At 36.9% G+C, this 23,647-nt stretch overlaps 1 protein-coding gene across 2 annotated transcripts in view; it reads right to left on the bottom strand.

Moving 5' to 3' along the window:
* The window catches only part of LOC127426636 (phosphatidylethanolamine N-methyltransferase-like), a 121,853-nt gene that overhangs the window by 49,381 nt on the left and 48,825 nt on the right, over nt 1–23,647 (bottom strand). For both annotated transcript variants that reach the window (XM_051673565.1, XM_051673566.1), the window contains 2 exons: nt 21,633–21,748; nt 10,956–11,101 (listed from right to left, as the gene is read on the bottom strand). In XM_051673565.1, the coding sequence (XP_051529525.1) occupies nt 10,956–11,101; nt 21,633–21,748 (262 nt within the window). The remainder of the gene's footprint in view (nt 1–10,955; nt 11,102–21,632; nt 21,749–23,647) is intronic.

Raw genomic sequence — 23,647 nt, 5'->3', positions numbered from 1 at the left:
CACATTTGTTGAAACCAAAGGCAGTTGACTTGTCTTACTGTCCACTCGGTCAATGAGTGCATTCACATGCACAGCAACTGACATTTATCAAAAATCAGCTAAGATCGCAAGAAAGCAAATCATCAATCAAATATGTAACTCAAATATGGTGGCTATGTTGACAACATCAAAAATCAATGGTTCTTGTGACATGACGCCGTCATTAAGTTTGGTCACGAGACACACTGAGAACCAGTGAGGTTTGATGTTTTTGACATAGCAGTAGTAGACATGATGTTACGCAAACATTGATTTCAGATGTGCCTTGATGCCTTCCTACCACCCTATTTTTCAGGCTTTGTACACAGCCTTGAAAATCTTTATCAGTTTTGCAAAAACAGAGTTTGAGTATTTTGAACAGACTAGATTTCCAGGAACAGGATCTGATCATCTCTGCTTAAGCAAATCAGTCATATGAAAATTGAATGACTTAATGCTGAGTTATGATTCCACTTAGACTGCGTAATTGATATGATAATGATCAGGTTTCTCCTAAAATGCCTGATTTGTGCAGTATAGCACTGGTCCCGAAAATGATCGGAATGCAAGAAAAGATAAAGCACTCAATAAACAGTTGGGCCTTTTTTTCAGTGCAAAAACCTGCATCTTATTTACTAAACACCAGCAACCCAGTTTAACCAGGCACTACTGCATCTGCGCTGGTTAAGCGATGCACCATGCTTTTATAATAAAGTCATAGGGTCCTATTTTAAGAGTGCTAGCATTATAAAAGTCATACACGCAAAATCAGTGGGCATGGCGATTAAGTTTTGGTATTTTTGTCCAAGCATGCGCTAAGTCTAGGAGCAAGTAGGTTTTGCGAAATTGCGTGCACAAAGCGCTAGTGTGCAATTCAAGTGCAATTTAATTCTGAGGTTCTTCTACAGTTATTGCACCATCTGTGTCCTGCATCCATTATTTAGTCCATTTAGCGATATAAACAAAGACAGCACATTAATAAGAGTCAGGATTTGGATTTATGCTCCATTAAATTATAGAGAATGTATTATATTTACTGATACACAAATTATGGCCAGTATTAAGAGTGATTGTATCAAATCATTTATTGAAACAAAATATTTAACCAAAAGTATTTCTAAATTCAAATTACACTTCAGATGAAATGAAAATATAATCAAAATAACATGGTCAATGTGGTCAAAAAAATCAAACCAAATCCAAAGATTTTACCCTCTCCAACAATCGGCCTCTTTTGCAGTGACTTAAAAATCACTGTAAAATTGCAAGTATCTTAAATATACACAATTAAATAATATTTTCAATCTTCGCATTATTGACAAAATTACAGCTTGATTGGAAATGACGGCCAATAAATATATTCTGCTCACAAGTGATATTTACCTCGAATCTTCACAAATCACATGTCAGATTTCATCTAAAGCATCCTCTTGACTTGCACTTTTGTCTATTTGGTTAACATGTACACTAACTTTTGGTAAAAAAAATAAAAAAAACTTTATTAGGGGAAAACTTGTTTGTGTGGTGGAAATGACACCACAACTGTGTAATTCACACAATGAATATTGAAATGGTTTGTTTATTTCACTCTTTGTTTAGACCATAAGAGTTCTAAACATGTAGTAATTCACATATATTTTTTAATGGTTTGTCATAGCTCAATACTGAAAGTTTGGGTCTGGAACTAGAGTAAAACAGTAAAATCTATAAATAAAAGGCATTTGAAAAATACCAAAAATAAGTGATGAAGGCATGCTAAAAAGTTTCCAAGTAGTTTTACTGTGACCTTCATATAACAAAAATGTAAATGTGATAGTTGTAATAAAAAAATAAAATAAATAAATACCTGTGACATGAAAGTGCTCATAGTTAAAGAAACACCCATTCATGAAACCCTTGTGTAAAAAAATTGCACCTCACTCAGAACTTAATGTTAACGCTCTCCTCACTCATTTCTAGTCCCTGCGCAGATCTTTCAGGTCATTATAAACAAAAATGCCTGTTTGATTTTGTGAATTAAAATGCCCTGTGCCTGCCCTTAACAGAAGTAGAGCACTCTTTGTCATAAGGGCTACATAACCAGCCTTTACTATATCTGGGGTTTAACCCCTCATCTCCCTTTCTCTCTGACCCAGTTTAGGACAATGGTCTTACATTACATGTACCTGGCTGTCTAAGCTCCCTAGAAGTTCTTTTATTTGGGTTTTATTTTTTGGGGCAGAAATGTATCTCTGTTATATAAGCTCCAACACTGGGGAGCCCTCCAGATGCTCAGGGTGGAGGAGAGTTCTTATACTTACATTATCCACGGCTCACCTGTTCAGAATGGAAAAGGTGCTTCATTCACAAGTCCAAAGAAAAACTAAACCCATTACCCAGACAGAAAATAATGTAACAGGTCAACAGTTAAAAAACGACTTTGTTCATTCATTCATTCATTTAATGTGACTCTTTATAGGCAACGGGGGCCACTGGTGGCACAACAGTTTTTTTTTTCATTGACAGAACACTGTAAGGTGAACACTGTCCATGTACTGTATTAGTTTACAATTAGTGTAAAAACGCAGTTCCAAGCGCAGTATGCTCTGTTGTAAACTGCACATTTGATCAAATGTAGTGGGTCATTTGAGTACTCTCTGCATACAGAAAATTCACATACAGTATTGTTCTATGCACAATATATATATATATATATATATATATATATATATATATATATATATATATATATATATATATATTGCAGGAATAGTGAGTGTAGTGTGGTAGTATGCTATTCAGAATATACTGCAAAATGACTCCAAAATGACAATTAGATTACTTTCACTGAATTAAATAAATAACAAGGTGGGGTCATGCAACAGCAATGTATACTACTATTTGAAACCTTTATTGATCACAGCATTCTCTTGAATAGGCTTGAGAATTATGCTGGCATTTGTGGACTTGCATTAGCATGGTTTAGGTCCTATTTAGCAGACCGCTACTACTTTGTCTGTGTAAACGAGGAATTGTCAAATCAATCAAAAGTATGGAGTGCCACAGGGAACAGTTTTAATACTAAATATTGAAACAAAAACCTCTAAAAATAAGCCGCTAAAATATAATTTGACTCTCGATGCATGTACTTTACTGGTTGTTTAGATCAGTGTTACTATCAGAAATAATTAATAATAATTTCTTTAGTTATTAATTAATATTTAAATTAATTAATTGAATCTAACTCATTAAAACCTCATATGGGGCTCCAGTAAATGTAGTGCGCTACGTTTAGGAGCGGGTTTGGTTATTAGCAATAATTAATAATTATCAAAGATAATTATTAATTATTAAAATCAATAGAACATGGATGAGAATCAATGTTAGCTTTTTTAATCCTTTAAATCAACAATTATCAAAGATAATCATTAATTGTTAACATCGATGAAACATTAATTAAAATTAACACTAGCTTATTGATCATTCAAATTCAACAATCATCAAAGATAATTATCAATTATCAAAAATCAATAGAATATTAATAAGGATTAACATTGACGGGGCACCACCACGGAATCAGGGACTAATAACCAGATACTATAACAGTCTCAATATTAGATTGTTTTCTTAGGAAAATCGACATCCGAAGAATATCGATTTTTGGGGAAAAAAAATCAATGAATGAAGGCTTGAATCCGAGCACTGACATCCCGTCAGCATGACACAGGCGTATGCAAAACAAACCAAAACACTTCTCTTTGTAATATAAACAAAGTTTATTTATGCAGTAATATCAATTAATAATTAATACAATGCAGTCAATAAACTTCCGACTTACAACTACAAACTAAACAGTGATATGATTAGATATGGAAATCAAAATAATCCTATAACACATGAGGGTGTGTGTGTGTGTGAGAGCGAGTGTGTGTGTGTGTGTGTGTGTGTGTGTGTGTGTGTGTGTGTGTAAGGAGGGACGCGCACAAAATGGTGGACGTGACTCTCATGGAGAGTATGTCACGCGAGACTTCCGGCCAGGGAATATGGCCGCGAATGTGGGCGGAGAGAAACCAGTCAATGGCGTCTACCAGTTACTGCGTGTATCCGCTTGTACGATAGCTTAGGGACAAAGCTGAGCTTTAGCACGAAGCTATCTACGAGCCAAAAATGTGTGCCAGAATGTTTGTGAGGGGTCGCGTGTGTGTGTGTGTGTGGTTAGTACGAGAGAGAGAGAGAGAGAGAATTAAGTGACGGCCCCAAAGCCGATTTCGCGATCGTGGGAGAGAAAGCAGCTGTTAGTTTATCACTCAGAGGCGCGGGGGACGGCTCGTAAACAGTCCCGCGTTCTTTGATTCTTTAATGGATAAACTCAGTTTGCCGGTCTCACCCATGATGGCGAAAATGCACAACAGTCCAATTTGGTTGGACCACAATACAGCAAATCAAATTTGTGATAATTAATACCCTGTATTAATAATGAGCGGACATGGCGGTCCGTAAACTGTACAAGCAAAAACCTTGAAACACAAGAATAACACACTATAATATTCTATCTCTGCCCAGACGTAAACCTCTTACTTGAATCGCATGAGGATGCAGAATGTGTGTTCATCCATCCTTTAACTCAGACTCGGTTCCTCGAGGCTTGGGTGATGACGGGAGGCCATTTCCTCGCTCTGTCGGCGGGCGGTACGGCTGTTGATTGTCGGCGGGCTGGCGGAGAAATCAGAAATGTCAACTTGATTGAAGATGGAAGAGAAATCTTTAATCTCTTCACTTCTGCAGGCAAACGGATGAAGATGCGGATTGCTCGGCGGTCTCCTTCGGATCCGTTAGAGTGTTCAGTTGAACACAGAGCAATCTCAACTTGTCCAGCGAGATGGAGATTGTATGGCCACAGTTTCAAGTCAGACGTTACTTCCTTGTGCCACGAGGTTGCCCCTGAGAGCAGCGATGAGCTGCATCTACCCACTGCAAGCAAAGTTGCTGGAAGCAAATCCCGGAAGCATTTCAGAGGTATTTCTACTCCTGATGATGTCATGGTTGAGGGACGTTCTGTTGTGTGCCTCATCCAATAGGAGTTGAGAGTTTGATCCTTTAGTGAGCAAGGCTTCGTGGGATTTGTAGTCTGTTTTGGACTCCCTTTGTTTGATTTTGGCGTGATTTTTATCAGTAAGAAATTTACGACTTGGTATGTGGGGGCCTGAGTTAGGTTTTACGACTGTGTTAGGCCTGCCTTTGTCTTCTATCTGAATACATGAGGCCCAACAACTGTTATGTCATCTTCTACAGCAAAGAACTTATGTGTTATATTTGATACCAATCTGTCCTTTGAAAATCACATTTCTAATGTTTGCAGAACAATATTCTTCCACCTCAGAAATATTGCTAAGTTACAACACATGCTCGCTGTTGCTGATGCCGAAAATCTAATTAATGCATTCATGACCTCAAGACTAGATTATTGTAATGCATTACTGGGAGGATGTCCTGCAAGTTCAATAAATATACTTCAGTTGGTTCAAAATGCAGCAGACAGAGTGCTGACTAGAACCAAGAAATATGATCATATTAGCCCCATTTTATCATCATTACATTGGCTACCTGTTAAAATTTCATATTTCATTTTAAAATTTTAACTACGTACAAAGCTTTGAATGGTCTATCTCTGCAGTAATTAAGTGCCCTTTTGACACGCTATATTCCATCACGTTCATTATGATCGCAAAACTCTGGCCTGTTAATAGCTCCTAGAATATCAAAATCCACAAAAGGAGGTAGATAATTTTCCTATTTGGCTCCTAAACTATGGAATAGTCCCCCTAACATTGTTCGGGTCTCAGACACACTCTCTCAGTTTAAGTCTAGATTAAAGACTCATCTATTTAGCAAGGCATACACCTAATTTATCCATGAACTCACAATTAGGTTGCTTTAGTTAGGTCTGCCAGAACCAGAAACATTTCTCATGATCTATAACTCTGCAAAACATTTAATGGCATCTATGCTAATCTTACTCTATTTGTTTCCCTGTTTCAACCTTGGGATTTATATCCTGAGGTTACCAGAACCGGTCAGATCTAGCTCTGTTCCTGCTTGGTGTCAGACTCCACTGCTACGTGTCTCTGAGTGATAACGACTAAATGCAGCCAGTGCCAGCTAGAAATCACTTCAGTCTATTACGATGGACTTCTTGGACTTAGGATAGACCTCCCCGAAATGACCTGCCGGCTGAACTGCGATGCACCTCTCTGATCTCTGCCTGCATCACCTTGGTCTAATGATGGACTACACTATTCAATAGACTATCAATTAATTGCCAACAAAAGCCTTTATCAGCCAGCTAAAAAGGACAATGCATCTATGTGAACTTCTGCAGTTATTCCAGGATGAACTTCAAAGACATTAGTCTTTAATCTTACAGTTCATACAAAATATTTGTTTAAACACTGGCCCTTAACTTACTTAGTTTACACATTTTAAACCATGACTTGCACTGCACATAAATAACTAATATTGGTATTATAATCATGCTGGTTAGCCAGAGGGGAACTGGCCCCCACAGTGAGCCTAGTTTCTCCCAAGGTTATTTTTCTCCATTAACCAACATCTTATGGAGTTTTGTGTTTTGGGTATTTTTTATACACAATTTACAATCATATTTAATCAAACTACACAATGATGTTTCATTTTCTGTTAATGCATGATTTTCTGTAAAGCTGCTTTGAAACGATTTGTGTTGTGAAAAGCACTATACAAATAAAAATGATATGACTTATTACTAGATATTGTGTACTATTTCACTTATTTGAGTATTCATTATGCAGTAAGCAATATACTAGTATTCTATTTTAATCACTCCAGGATAACTCTAACACCCTAAAAACATATATTTCTTTTTAAAAAAAGATGGGGCAGTTATACCAAACATAAACATGAGGTTAGAGAGTAATCCTGCTCTGTGTCTGCTTAAAGTTCTGTGTAATGCAGCAAAAAAGCCAGTCTAAATTAAGCCTGCTCTAACCCACCTCAGAGTTTTTGTCATGATAAAGCTTACATTTCATAATTTAGTTTAATATTTAAGGTATAATTTCATATTTTCATTCATTTCATATTTCTATATACAAAAATTCATATTATGTATGCAATTGTAATTTCTGTGTAAATGCATTTATGCCTGCTCTGAGCAGCATTAAACATTCTGTGTAAATGCATCTAAATGCCAGTTTAAATGCAGCTTCTGCTTAATGTACTGTATACGCTATTGTACTGTACTTATATTGTACTTTTTCTTTATTTCTTTAATTCTACCTGTCTGCCTATCTTGTTGAAGTCTGTCCTGGCAGTAGATAAAGATTTTCCTGACAGGTACGTATATGAATGTAGATTATTGTGGCATTTACTAGTTAGCCATGTTTGGAATGATGTTAGTGGAGTAAATACCACTATAATGTCCGTGTTTACGAGAGTGAGTTGTAAAGTTGGTAAGAGTGCGATAACCTTTTAACACAATATTCTACATGAATACATGTTATAAGCCTAGTTGTAAACTGCTCTGGCAGTAAATAGGTTCCTTATTCAAGTAAGGAAATAGTTTTCTGCTTGGTGTCATATTTTTCAAATCGCGGCTTGGACATTCTATGGTTTAAACAATATAACAGAATCTCAGTTTACACATTTTAACTGTCCCATGGTATAAACCAACATACCACCCTGACCTGCTTTTTATACAGCATACTGATGCTTTAATGTTAACTAACCTCCTTCTACACAATTTCAGAATAATAGATTTAGGACTTAAAGGTGCACTAAGTAACTTTTGTCTTTGTGTCATCTTGGACTTACACTGACACCTAGCGGCTTGGATGCAGCATCATTTAAAATCAATAGTTTTCAGTTTCAGATGCCATTGTAGAAATGTAGTATTCACAGTCAGCCATGATTACTTTAATCAATGAGTGAAAGTGTCAAATAACAGGACGGTTACTGAGATTAAGTGAACAGTATTTGGCTGGTCATGTGATTCTAACATGGCAGCTCCCATGTGCGAAGCCTCACCATGTGGAATAAAACAGCTTTTATAAGGTTACTGATATGACTGGAGTCATGAGTGGTCATGATTTTATACATATATTGCAAAATTACAATTCATGTCTTTAGGAGCGCACCTTTAACTCAATAACCAAGTTGATGTAAGACTAAATTCAAAAGCTGTTCAATATTACCATTTAATTTTTAGGCCTTTTAAGGATAACAAACAACAACATATAAACATAGAATTTGCTTGACAGAAAGGCCCAACCAATTTTTATCAAAAAGCCTGCTACATTCAAAATCCAAAGTCCGCAAATGTGGAAAATGAATCGCTCACCTCCAGTAAAACTTTGACGTGGTGCAAGTCTGACCTACTTCTCTAATGTCTCTTTTCTGGTTATCAAGTTTGAGTAATGTTTGGATGCTCAGGCACAGGTGTGAGAGACCAGGCACTGAGAGGAGAGCCAGTGGCCACCATAAGAAACACTTTTCTTGGACAAAATTGATGGTATGAGTTCAGGTCAAGTTTAAAGGTGTGAAGACAGAGAATAACACAGTCTGCCTCACAGAACATTAAGTTCCTTTAAAGGAATATTCAGGGTTCATTGCAAGTTAAGCTCAATCGACAGTATTTGTGGCATAATGTTAACACAAAAAATGTGTTCAAAAATCTATTTTTTTCTTTAAAAAAAAGCAAAAATCTGGGTTACAGTGAGGCACTTACAATGGAAGTGAAAGGGGACAACTTTTGGAGGGTTTAAAGTATGAAATATGAACTTAGAATTTTATAAAAGCACTTACATTCATTCTAAATTTTGTTAAAACTTGTGTATAATTTGGTTCTTAAAAACATAGTTTTTACGGTCCTTTAGTGTTTACAGCATTATGTCGTCATGGCACCGAAGTAGTAAAATTGGCTATAACTTCACACAGAAACAGTTAGTAAGTGATTCTATTACACTAAAATCATGTTAACATGCATATTGTTTAAGTCTTGTGTCTATACTTTTGAAACAGGGAGTTTTTTAACATTTAAGGATTGGCCTCACTGCAACTGTGACGAGGCAGACGAGGAATGAGGATCTAAATGCGGCTTTAATGAAAAACAAAAAATGAACAAAGTAATTCAGAATAAAACAGAACAAAAACACGGTAAACCAGGCACAGAACATGACAACACATGTAAAGACTGACAAAGAAACCAGGGGAAAACAAGGGCTTAAATACATGGGGGCAAACAAGGGACCGAGGAACACCTGTGGAAACAATTAGGGGAAAACCAATCATAAAATGAAACTACAAAAGGACTACAAACTAACAGGAAACAGGACCTAAACAAGAATTTCAACATAAAAGTCAATACAAAAACAGGAAATATGTGACAGCAAATCAGATTTGTGTTTTTCTTTTTTTTTTTTAAGAAAAGGATGGACAAGTTGAATTTAATTGTTTGATTTTAACTTGTACTGAACCCAGAATATTCCTTTAAGATGTGTGTTGGATAGATTAGAGTTGTTGAAAGAATAGTTGACACAAAAAGGAAAATTCTGTCATTATTGACATTATTCGTTTCAAACCTGTATACAGCTATTTTTTACAAATCTTCTCACAACTCTTTTCCATACAATGACAATTCATGGCAACTATGTCTGTTGAGATCCATTAAGGATAAACAACATAAAAGTATCATTTAAGTAATCAATGTGACCCATGCACTGTTTTCCAATTCTTCTGAAGCCACTCAATCGCTTTTTGTGAAGAACAGACAGAAATGTATGCTGTTATTCCCTTAAAAAATCTTCCCCTTCGCTGCAGCTTTCAAATGTAATTCTTCATTCTGCACATTCGCATTGGCACACCCACATTCGGTTACAAAACAAGCGAGAACCAATGGAGCTTGGCAGCATACATTTTTTGTATAACATTTTAGAGCTTCTGTGAAGGGGAATATCAGTGAAAAACAACTTACATTTTGATCTGTCCCTGACACAAAGCTTTATTGTAGCTTTAGAATACTAAGTATATTGCACATGAATAACATGAACTACTTTCATAACTGTTTTTATGTCCATTTTTAAGCATGATAACCATGGTGACTATGAACTGTTTTTGTATTGAAAAAAGCGGTGTGAAGATTCTTCAAAAAATTTCCTTAGGTTTTCCATGGAAAAAATAACAGCTTGGAATGATAAGCGTTAATCCTAGCTCACACTACATGACTCAAGCTCGTCTCCTTTGATGTTTTGAGTCGGCAACTAGTCAGCAACTGGTCTGCGACTACAAGTCTAAGATCACATGACCAACGGTGTGTGCACACTCCTGTGACTCGCCCCAACAAGTTGCAGATGCTATGATAGATTTCAAATCTGCTTGAAATCTGGCCGACGAGTCGTCAGGTTTGAACACTGTCCCGACGAGCGAGAGACCGACAATGAGCAACAGGTCACTGAAATACAAAGAGAGTGCAAGAGGAAAGCAAGGCATTGGGAAGCAGCAGACAAAACATTTTTTTTAAATAGAATAAAACATCACCCATGTCTCCCAAACCAATGTTTCATCATTATTTTCGGCTATATTTTTCCCAATCAGTGTAAAAATATTTTCCACTATTTTTCCTGTGTTTTCTATACAACGGCTCATAGAGATTGCCACATGGTTATTTATGATAAACTCATGTTTTTATGCTGGTGTGTTATTGCTAAGCGGGTAGTTCTTGACCAGAAGAATCTGCAATGTCGACCAGACCATATGCCATTTAGTCAAAGGTCTGACTACACAGAACTAGGGTGGATGTGGAACAGAAGCAAGGATGGATGGATAATGAGGGAGAGACTGCGAGACGGAGGGATGGAGAAAAAGCAGGAAAGATGGATCTGATACAGAAGTATAAATGAATGAATGGATGAATGAATGGATGGATTTACCCAGAAAAGTGCCGGTAAAGCCCAGTGCCAGGAAACTGCTGATAACAAACAGTGAACCCAGTGCCATGAGAGCTGCTCCTGCATAGTACACCTGTACATTATCCAGCAGCTCCCAGCGAGGCTGTCCCTTCATAGCAACTGTAATACTGAGAACACAGACAGAAAGAAAAAAACATGAACAGACTGAATGCAAATCACTAAAAACATATGATTACCTTCCAGTCAGCATTTGTTTCGTTATGTATACACAACAGTTATCAGGATAAAAAAAGAACCACAATTTCACTCTTGCATCCAGCCACAGGTACATATGACATAACAGAAGTGAAGCAATCAAATGAGACTGTCTTTTACAGGTCAAAGTCCGAATGACATCCATTGATTGGGGCAGACATTCGGGCTGAAGCAAAAGTAGGTCAGACAGTTAAAGTTAAAATGGATTTCTTACAGCTCTTGACAGGCCATAAGAATCAGCTGAAAAGTCTGTGAGATTGATTGGAGGCTTTCCTTGGCTTGTGTGTGATACAGATGGGATACAGGCTGCTTGAATGGTTTAGTCATGGGGTTGTTTGTCAGACAGACTGATTAAAAGTGAGGATAGCACATCGAAAGACCAATAGGAGCACAGGATATGATGTCTCAGTCACCAATAAGGGAGACAAAACTTGTCTCACCTAATTTCTTGCTCAAACAACAAGTCAGATTATCCAATAGCATATAACACTGTTACTTTGCTACATTAAGGTTTTTCAGAGGTAGATCATTTTCAACACAGCAAAAAAGTGGAAATTAGTGATTGACCAATATGGTTTGGTTCAATGGCCTATGCAAATAACTAGAGACAACAGGGTGGCTGATGACTGATATAATGCAAATAAACAGTGGGATTCAAAAGTCTGAATAAACATTCAAAATCTGGAACTTTCAACCAGCCCTCCTATGTGCGTTCGGGAGATGACCGAGTTCTTCTTCTGTTTTTAGTGATTTGCATTCTTCATGCATATTGCCACCTCATAGGCAGGGAGGAGAAAAAAAGACAAAAGGGAGGGATAAAGGAAAGGAAAATAATAAATCATTCATATTTGCACAACAGCCCAGTAGGTGGCGATATGCACGAAGAATGAGAATCGCCAAAAAACAAAAGAACACCACTCATGAACGTGCATAGGAAGGCTGGTTGATCTGTTTCTTACCCACAGCTATCATATCGCTTCGGAAGACATGGATTTAACCACTGGAGTTGTGTGGATTACTTTTATGCAGCCTTTATGTGCTTTTTGGAGCTTCAAAGTTTTGGTCACCATTCACTTGTATTGTGAGGATCTACAGAGATGAGATTTTCTTCTAAAAATATTTGTTTGTGTTCAGCAGAAGAAAGAAAGTCATACACATCTGGGATGGGATGAGTGTGAGCAAATTATAAGAGATTTTTCATTTTTGGGTGAACTAACTCCTTTGTACAAAGAACAGATTTCCTGGTTTTCATTGAAGCAAGCAATATGCTTTTGGAAACACTCTCAAATCATGCTGTGATAACATGGATAATCAGGCAAAAGTCAAATGTGAAAATTCATTAAATTAGAAAAAATACGACATACTGTAGATGCACTTTCACAAGTGGAATTATGAGCCCCTCTAATAATATACATTAGACTTGGGCAAATACATTTTAATTATAGCAATTGAGATGTACAAATATAGAGTAAAATGTAAATATATATAATTATATTTTTTACACAATATTTACTCGAAATACACAAGAAAAAGTTATAATTATTTAATTATTATTTACTGAATTATTTTACCATTCTCAGTAGATATTCAAATATGTGATTAACTATGAATAGGGGGAGTCTTATAATGTATTATAACTGTAGTAATAATTATTTATGAGAAGTTATAACTTATGATAAGGTGAATTATGAGACATTATGGATATGTATTATGCCTTTACCATGCATTATAAATATGGGCTTCATTGAAACCGTTAAAAATTAATGGATTGACAGCCCTACAAAAAATGTTTAAAAATAGAAATTTCAGTTATCAGAAGTGGGCACAGTTATCAGTGAATTCCGATCTCAAAACGGCCAAATACTGGCTGATTTATCAGCCTGACCGATATATCAGTCTATCCCTCATGGAAATGGGTTATTTTCATACACATTCACATTTGCATTTTCTTTACGATGTGTATCCCAAATATGGCGAGATGTGTTTTTGTCCACTAATACCACTATTTAGAGCAAATAAACACTACACTGAGACAGAGTGGAGAGATTGTGAACAGCAAAACATCTGAAAGAAAAAAAAAAAGGTGTCCCAGTGCTCTATTTCCTGTTGAGAGGACAATATTGTTTATTTTCTAGGTCTCTGGGCCATGTCTTATGTAATGGCAGAATCATAGCCTGATACAAAATTTAAAGGTGATGTGTGTCATTTTAAGGGTACTGTAAAAATCTAAGCCATTATGGAACTAATGCCGAATTTAAGGGCCGTTCACACTGGACACCTTTTGCGTCCATCAACGCTGTGTTTCAATCCTTTTTATAAGGCTACAAGAGTCAAAAATAAATAAAATCCCTGATGCAGTTTATTAGTCAACCAAAATCCCAATAATAATTGGGGGAAAAAAATGAAGATTTGGTGCATAACGTTGGACTTTTAACATTGAACAAGCCCAAAAAACACAGGGGACTATTGTTTTGCAGTGATGTCGCATTTTTTCTTTCTATACACTCGCTTTAGTTTAGAACACTTGATTATCTAATCAAATAACAAAATATGCATTTAAGTGAGGATAAAATATATGGATGAATATTGTCAATGATGAAAGATTAAGATACAGCTAATCTCTATGAGATTGTTTTTATTTAATCTCTAGAGGCTGCTGTTATATTGTAGAACAAAGCTGTTATTTCAGTAAAATCCTCCAGCGGCAGCTACAGAGGAATTAGTTCGATAACTGATGGTTCCAAAAGCAACTATTGGCACCGATATATCAGTCTACCTCTAGTTTTTATATGTAAACATGCCCTAATTGGATGTCTTTGACTGGTTTGCACCATTTTTTAAGACAATGTCAAGTTAAAACTTTTCAAAACACGTCTCGAGACACCTGCATTCTGTTCCATTCATTGCACTGCATCTAGCTTTTTCTAACATATGAATGTGTTTGGTCTGAACGGCCCCTTAGCTATTGAATTAGACACATCCTCTCTTTCCAAAACCCTGTCCTACACATTTACTGTCACATCGTTGAGAACTTGAGATTGTTGAGACTAAGAGATGAAGCAGGAGAGCAAAAGCACGTCATCTCAGCGTTGCCATTGTTGTCAAAAGCAACTACATTCACACTACAACTGACAAACCAACAACTGCTTATGAAGATGAATGTGGCATTTGACTTGAATTAACTTTACCTACTATGCTCTTAGCTTTCTGTTTCCCATATATGGCCTTTACTGTGAAAATGACTGAGAAGTAGAAAGCACCTCAAAGTCTTCAGATCCACTCATTATACTCCCTCCACATGTCAAAAATGTAATGAGGTTTCGGTGTAAGTATTCAGTGTTTGATGCAAACAGCATTTTCAACCAAAAAGTTCAGCTTTTGTCTCAATAGAGAGCTACTCTCATACTTTTATTTCCCTCCCCTTTTTGTCCCCAATTTGGAATGCCCAATTCCCAATGCGCTCCAATTCCTCGTGGTGGCGTAGTGAGTCATCCTCCGGGTGGCGGAGGACGAATCTCAGTTGCCTCCGCATCTGAGACGTCAATCTGTGCATCTTATCATGTGGCTTGAGCGCATTACCGCGGAGACGTAGCGTGTGTGGACGCCCACGCTATTCTCAATGGCATCCACGCACAACACACCATGTGCCCCACCGAGAGCGAGAACCACATTATAGCGACTACGAGGAGGTTACCCCATGTGACTCTACCCTCCCTAGCAACCGGGCCAATTTGGTTGCTTAGGAGACCTGGCTGGAGTCACTCAGCATGCCCTGGATTCGAACTCGTGACTTCAGGGGTGGTAGTCAGCATCAATCCTCACTGAGCTACCCAGGCGCAACACACATAATTTTTAAGAGATACGTTTCCTTCTGTGGAGAGCATCTTGTGAACACACAAGTACAAGAGATACCAAGAGATCCTGAGTCATGAAAAAAATATTTTCACTTTATGTATTCTACACCATGCTCTTACACTAATCTTTGTAGGACGCCCACTCATAAGGAGAGCAGCAACGGTGCTAGAGGTCTTCCTTTGGTAAACAATGCCTTACTGTGTGCTGCTAAAGGCTGAGAGTCTTCTGTAACCCTTTCTAGTGTTACAGTATGAGATTCAAGAACCTGCTGTCCAGTAGGATTTGTTGCACTGCGACTGAATTCTGTTGTTAAGAGTGAGTAAGCAATACTGCGTGATAGGCTACTGAAGGGGGCAGGGCAGGTCAGGCCCACACAGGAGCATGTGATGCTAATGTCTGTGTCATGCACTTGAAACTAAATTTTTAACCATTTTCAATTATTGTAATGGAACAAGGGCAGTGTCCATGAATCCTACAGCACAACGACTGAATTTAAGAAATTATTTCAAACCTTTCTTCCTAACAGAATCAAAACTAGAGTTAGTCAGAATCAGCAATGTAGAATGGATACAATGTTTATAGTTGTATCCGTTCTACATTCTTCCTAGTCTAGTAGTCTGCAGCAGTTCATTGTACCCCATTTTATAACTCTGGGATTATGATTGCTATATTTAACCTTTTGATGTATTAATTATAAAATTACCAAGGGAAAAAAAACATGTTAGGCTTATGAAAATAATTATTTATATGATTTTTTTTTAAATTCCAAAAATACAATTAATTTCTTTAAGGGTAAAACTTTTTTTGAGGAGAATCTTAATATGGAATGCACATTTAATGTTTAACTAAAATAAAAACATAATCATTCCCAATCTAAAAATCAAACAAAATCTAACTTCTATTTCACACCTTCAGCACTAGAACCTATGAAAGTAACTGATATTAATTAACAATACTGAAAAAATCTGTGAAAATAGACAAAACATCAACTTCTGTCCCATGTCGCAATGTAGATATTGTGCACACAAATGGCAGATCTAATAATAGTTTTTATTTCCACACTCCGGTGAGAAATAAGACAAGGTAAAAGCTATTATTATAAAGTAGGGCTTTTATTGGTCGTTTGGAGTATGAGCATCAAACCTTAATTCTTTCCCTTTCCTTACTTAATGTGAAATTTCAGAAACTGACAGTCTTCAGAGATAAAAAAAAAAAAAAATGAACAGTCAAAATTCCCACATCAGCAGTAAGAGCTTCTTTATAGGAATTTTTTTGGAAAGCAACATCAAAACAAAGTCCCTCTGAGAAGATAATCATATTTCGACAAATGACACATTCAGCCCTGTAGATCTGTACAAAATAAACTCTCTTAAACCCCTTTTCACACTATGGTTTATTTAATTGGACATACATGCATCACAGGAGAATGCTGTAATTTTTTTTTTCTGCAAGTCATGAACATTTCCACCACATATCAAGTAATGTACTATGTTTAATTGACCATGGAAAGGACATTTTAACATTTTTTGGAATAAAATAACTTCTTTGTCCTGCTAAGGTTAATTTCATAGCTAGCATTCTATTTAAAATAAATACAAACACACAGAAGCTGGCATTTTATTTCTACTAAATACAAAAAATACAGAAATAATAAATAATAAATAAATAAATCATATTTTCACACTTTTTGTATATTTTGACAAAATCAAAATACAACTTTATTAGAAGTGATGCGCAATAAAATATTCTATTCACAAGTGATATTTACCTTTCTCTTTGTTTTCTCCACACATCACATCTATTATTTCATTATAAACATTGTAAACAATACACTAACATTTGAAGAAAAAACATAGAGGCAAAATGGTTGACGTGGACCTGAAACCACAACAATGACAAAAATATGTTATTTTATTAAAACCCTTAAGACAAAGCTGAAGAAGTTGAAGAAGCCCAAAGTTGAAGATACACCCATTTATGTATTCATGTAGTTCATTATATTGCAAAACAGTTATCCTTTGTGATGTTTCTACACAGCAAAGCCTCACTATTGCCGAACTACTGAGAGAGCCACTTCAAAACCTTGTCCCACACATATAAACATTTGATCTCTTAAAAGCATGATAAATGATCATGGGAAAGGTGCAGAGTGGAATTCATTAAAAAGAGGACATTTATCCCAGTGATTTTAATGTGGACAATAACACTATGAAAAACAGGGCAGCTTGTATCAATGATATCCGTTAGCTGACTAAAAGCTGATAGGTTTAATTAAGACCAATCAGCTTCTGTTGTTTTCCAAGAATATAAATGTGGCAGGGTGGAGGGCGGGACTGGGCCGTGATTCTGCACACCTGGCCTCTAATCAGGCTGATGAAGCCCGAGAGGGATAAAGGCGACCGGAGACGGCAGTTCGAAAGAGAGAGTGTTACGGGCAGCTGCCCGGCATGTGTTTGTCTTTTTGTTTAAGTTAATCATTTTATATTGTCAAGCCGGTTCTCACCTCCTCCTTTCCATTGAACTTTGTTACACTTGCCGGGCAGCTGCCCGTAACTCACTCTCTTTCGAACTGCCGTCTCCGGTCGCCTTTATCCCTCTCTGGCTTGATCAGCCTGATTAGGGGCCGGGTGTGCAGAATCACAGCTCGGCTCCGCCCTCCGCCCTGCCACAATAAAAAAAATATATATTTTGACACTCATTCAACCTAAAAATAAAGATTGTTGTAACATAACTTACATCAGTTCTTAAATAATCAGGGTGGGCTCCCACACCATTTGACCTTTAAATTTCCATGATTTTTTCCAGTTGTTTGTGATAAATTTTAACAAATTATTTTAGAGATTGTATGCATAAAGACTCATTTCTAGTTGAGGAAACATTTTAGAACTGAACTTGACTAGAAAAAAAATTATATTCACTACCTCTACTAAAAAACTAGCCTAAGCTGGCTTGCTGGTTTAAGATGGTCTAGTTGATCTCGTAGCCTGGCCAAACTGGTCATCCTGTCTAGTCAGCTAAAAAGTGCCCAAAACAGCTCAAAAATCATCAAACAGGCCAGCCTGATCAGGTTGGGAGACCTAAGACAAACAAGCCAGCTTAGGCTGGTTTAAGCCATTTTTTATTTTTAACAGGGATTAAAATGTACTGACTTTTCTGTGACTTTTTTATTTTTATTTTATTAATGACCTCGATTCTCCCGGGCCTACAAATCACAATTTTAGAATTCTTTGATCTTTCTATTTGGAAATTCTTTAAATAAATTTTCTTGCAATGCAGATGTAAGATGCACCTTAATGATTAAGGTGTTTTCATCTCTGATTCTGTACTTCAGGTGAGTTACTGGCAAAACGAAGGCTTTTAAAAATGTAAGCTTTTTTATATATATACAAAAGAAAAGGTCAGTGAAATAAATGGGTTACATTTTAGAGGCACACACACACACACACACCCTGCTTGTAATAAAAACCAGGCGAAGACATTGACTTCATTCAGGTGGACAGACGTAACGGAGGCTGAGTAACCTCTTGAGAAAGCAGCAGTTGACCTTGCGAGAGATGAAGGCTGTGGATCTGAAGTTAGGTAATAGTCCCATTGACAAGAATGTGAAACACTGACTCACACAGCACTGCTTTGAGAACTCTATAAACACAGGATGTAACAGAGACAAATGGATGTGAGAAGGCAGAATAAAAAGGTTGCGTTCAGGTCACTGTCGCACATAGCAGAGTTTTACCCGCAAGAACTTCTCTTCTACACTGAAGAAAAGCTTATTAAAATTCATCATAATTTGTGATAGGATTATATGTTGTGTTCTAGTCAAAGTATGTTCTGTTCACACTTTGGACTTTTTTTTATTTTTTTATTTTTTTTTATTATTTGGAACTGTGGCGCAGAAGCAACCTTGCTCTTAACATAAGAGCTGCTGGCTCACGGGGACCCAGGATCGAATCAGGCCAGTGTTATGTCCCAATCCCATTCCTCTCTCACCCACTTTTCTGTCAGTAGCCACTTTCACACATGAAACCCGATAACTTGCAGTTAAATTGTCGGATTGCCTTTTACACATGCAACAGCTTTCTTGGGTTTATCCATTTTGCTACCATTGACACATCAGCACAAAAATGCCGTTATTTTATCACAAGTAACAGAATCACTTTCTGTTCCTGTAAGCTGTCGACAAATCTGTTCATTTTGAATAGATTTGTGTCCTTTTTTTAACTACTGTATGTCTGTAGAATCGTCCCCATAACTGCCGCTGTTTAAAACAACAAGCCACTTTCGTAGAGACAATGTTTTGTACCTAACAACACTCTTTAATAATGGTAAAATCAATCTAACACTTGGCCTCGGAATAAACTTTATAAATCAGAATTAATATTATAAGTAATAAATATTCTTCCCTGTAATTACTTCCATTCGGAAGTAAAAAAGTTCTTAGACTGTGCCGTAATAATTTTATCTTGGTGGAAACAGATTTTAGCAGACTTCACATAAAGCACTATTACTACCTTCATCATGAAATTATCCAATAATAACCATTACTGTGATGCTCAGATGGAAAGTTACTCATGCTTCCAATGTGCAATTCTGCTAAAACAAAGCATCATAAAGACGGCTTTGTTTAATTGTCAAAGGAAAGTGAAACCAAAAGGTCCTCAGAGACTCCGCTATGAATAGCTTTTATCTGCTGCCTTAAAGTGCATCAATTCTGGGAGGATTTGCTAGCAATCACAGTGTAATGAGTCACACACAGTAATAAAGACATTATGCATGCAGTGATTAATCACTAATGTAAATGTATTTATAAATGGAATGAAGCTAAATATAAGAGATGTCAATCTGTATGCTACATAGCTTTAGATGGGCCTGTTAAGTAGGTATGTGCAGAACTACTAATTTCACTAACATTTAAACAAGTATTTTGGATTCGACTAGTCGACTAGTCTAAAAAGTAAGAAACCTTCAGAAAGCAGTCCAAGAAAATTTGTTTATGTGACCCATTTAAAATGCTTAATTTATTCCAAATCCAATGCTAAATTTTGCTGAAAAGTAGCGTTCATCTGCGACGTGCTTGCCTTGCATTATGATCATTGTACATTAAATATAGAACATGATACACATTCATTGAATTAACGTTTGCGAATACAGCCATATTTATTGAAAACAATTGAATGAATAGTGCAGGACCGATAGAGCAACCCTAAAAGCCTGTTCTAAACGGAAATCACCAAGTAAAAGTTACTTAACATATTAAAACGGTCAGGACACTGTTGAAAATAATTAACACGTAAGCCAAATCTACGAAAGAACAAAAATGCACTGAAACGTTCCACGTATTTCACGATGTGCTGTCATGCATTAGCCATTGATCTAATATGACAGCTGTTCAGTAAAGAACGTTAACCAATAGGCCAAACAGTTATGTATTACGATGTAAAAATAAAATAAAAATAGCAACAGAATAGAAAAAATAGGCCTGTGATGTAGCCTACAATAAACCTAATGTTTTCTAAACATGACATGCACACACAATAAAAGATAGTTTAACCCATTAAGCAGTCGGTACCTCATTGAAAATAGCCTTCTTAATCAGCAATTAACATGTCAACATGGTCCGGGTCCGGTGAAAGACAGGACTTGACTCACCTGAGGCGATTATGACTTACAAACATGTAAAGATTTAAAGAACTTTCAAATGTGATAACATCCATAGAGAATTTCAAGCCAACGATTCGGAAATCCGCTTCCAGCACCACCACCGAAGGGATTTCATAGCTACTTTGTTGAGACTTCTTGTCTTGCAAGAAGACATTTTCCTGCTCACGCCGCAAGTGAGAGAGGTGCACGTGCAACCTGAGGTGAAATGAAACTTTGTATCTGCTCCAGTTATTCTCTTTTTTTAGTTTATTTGTATTATTAATTATATTTAAAATGTGTAACATTAAGATGACATTCATTTAAGCGCAGACTTTGTAAAAAATATAAAGCCAAACGTAAATGTGTACAAATGTTCAACAGTTTAAAGGAGAAAAATATTAACCAACAACCTTTCCATTTGGCCCTTTGTTTGGAGAAGTTCAACAGCCATGGCTTATGGCAAGATGATTACATGCACTAGTGTTTGAGCAGTAATGGGCAGATCATGTTAAATGTGAACACAAAGGCTATGACACTAAACAGGAGACTGGTAGAAATGGAGCTCAGTGACATATGGGAATCTGTGTGTGCTGCAGTTGTACTGAGAACATATTCACTCTCTCAGAACGGGGTAGAAAATAGCACCAGTCTGTCTAACACACACACAAACAGTGGAGGCTGTCACATGCAATGGCGATTACAACAGCAACTGCAGCAGAGACTGAGGCTGCCATGGCAACGGCGACATAGTCATGAGAATAAACTAAATGAAATAAGCGGGATAAATGTGCAGCAAAGAGGTGGTGGTCTGATGACGACGTTAGACACAGATGTCACAGTGTTATTATTGATGAAATCTCTGAGCAAAGGCTAACTGTGAGGCTCTGTCTTATGCAAAATGGGGCAAAATGGGTCAGTTTTAAAAAGGTAATGGTAGATGTTTTGTGTTACCTGTGACTACGGTAAACATTGAGGAGGAGAATAAGCACACCAAGGAAATAACAGGCTTCATAAGGTCCACCGAAAAGTCGTGTCAGGCCCTGTGTCCTGTGCTCCCATCTGGCAACCTAAAATCGGAACAAATACAGGTAGTTATACAAAGTCACACATCCAACAACAACACCACACACACACACACACACACACACACACACATACACACACACAATGATTTCCAATGATTACGTCAACTCAAATCAAAGTTGCAAATCAAGAACTTAGACATACAGTTTTAGGAATTAAGGAATGGTTCGCCCAAAAAATTATCATTCTCTCATCATTTACTATGAGTTTGAGATGGCATAAGGGTGAGTAAATAATGAGAGAATTATTATTTTTGGGTGAACTGTTTCTTTAAGAAAACCCTTAACTATAAATACAATTATAGTTACAACTCTTATATGTTTTCTTGACTTACTGATTTTCTTGCAAATGTGTCCTAACCAACATGTAAAGAGACCAATCACAGTTCTTTTTTTATGTTACATTTATAGTTAGGGAGATGTGCTTTGGCCGGCACTAGTATCAAATGCTACAAAATAATTTTTTCTCATGCATTTCCATTTTTTCTTAGGTGAGACCCCCTCCAAAGCCCCCCATAATTCGCACCTGAGGGGCAGGTAAACATAAATGTGGATAACAACAAAGCAAAACATTCAGGTGTGGTCCAAGATATCTTGCTTCCTTGCTACTAAATGTCTCTCAAGCAAAACTCTTCAATATGTTTTAAAGATTCAACACCATGAACCTCACAGACTTCAAATACAGCGATCAGATGCCCTTATTGTAGTAGTCTGGAAACTTGTAAACACAATTTTGTTTCCCAGCAGACTAATTAAAAGCTGAGCAATCTCTCACAATAGAACCCACCTTTCCTCATCCTAGCTGATTTTCTTTTACCTTACCTAAATTCAAAATTTCTGCTTTTAAAATCCGTAATTCTTTTTCTCTACAAAACTCTTCCATCAGTGAATACCACCCACAGTTGTACTGCCAGATAGTATAATGTTCTCGTTTGGCTTTGCAAAATTTAAACATACTGCAGGTCATTCTGGGTGGCAGAATCTCTAGCCTGTTCTCAATAGCTGTGCTAATACTGAGGCCTCATATGATCATTATTCATAAGATGTGACTAAATGAGATAGAACATGGAATAAACATTGATTGCTTCGAGGTGTTGTGCCAAATGAAATCTCAAAGAATCCGCCAGCTGTAAATCACCTCCAAAACTCAAGAAGAACTCAGAAAAAGAGAACAAACAAAAAGGAAACAATTTAGAAAGGTACTGTGCATTTTATGTAGTAGGCTAACCTGTTATGGGGCGAATACTACATCACGACAACTCCTAATAATTCATATGAGATGGCGGAATTGTAAGATATCGATGAATTGCTCATATGAAAAGGTATGAGTTTTTTCCCCATAGAGACCTACTACTCAACAAACAGAATTTCAAATCAATACAATACAGGCATAAAATTTTAGCTAGCCTCCGATCCAACACTTTATTTTACAAAGGAAACATCTGTGAACAAATGTAGTCACTCGTGCCATATTTATCTATGCAATGCAAATAATTGATGAATGTTTTTACACAAGACTTTTTCTCCTATTAAAATCATAGTTAGGGTTTCTTCAAATACAACTAATGGGGCTTTTCCACTGCACGGTACAGCTCGACTCGACTCTGCTCGCTTTTTGGGGGTTTTCCACTATGGATAGTACCTGGTACTTTTTTTAGTACCACCTCGGTCAAGGTTCCAAGCGAGCCGAGTCAATACTAAATGTGACGTCAAAACCCTGCAGATCACCGATTGGTCAGAGAAAGTCATCTCTACCAGCGTCACTGGATTTGTGACACGGGACATCAACCCACTAGTTTTAAAGTTAGCAACAGCGATAGCAATATCATTTGTTCACGCGACTTTCGAATTGTAAAAAGAAATGGCTGTGTGCAAAACCACGCC

This window comes from Myxocyprinus asiaticus, chromosome 36 (genome assembly GCF_019703515.2).
Source record: "Myxocyprinus asiaticus isolate MX2 ecotype Aquarium Trade chromosome 36, UBuf_Myxa_2, whole genome shotgun sequence".
Taxonomy (NCBI): Eukaryota; Metazoa; Chordata; class Actinopteri; order Cypriniformes; family Catostomidae; genus Myxocyprinus; species Myxocyprinus asiaticus.
The sequence above is the reverse complement of the archived record's forward strand: the minus strand, read 5'-3'. Positions and strand labels throughout refer to the sequence as shown.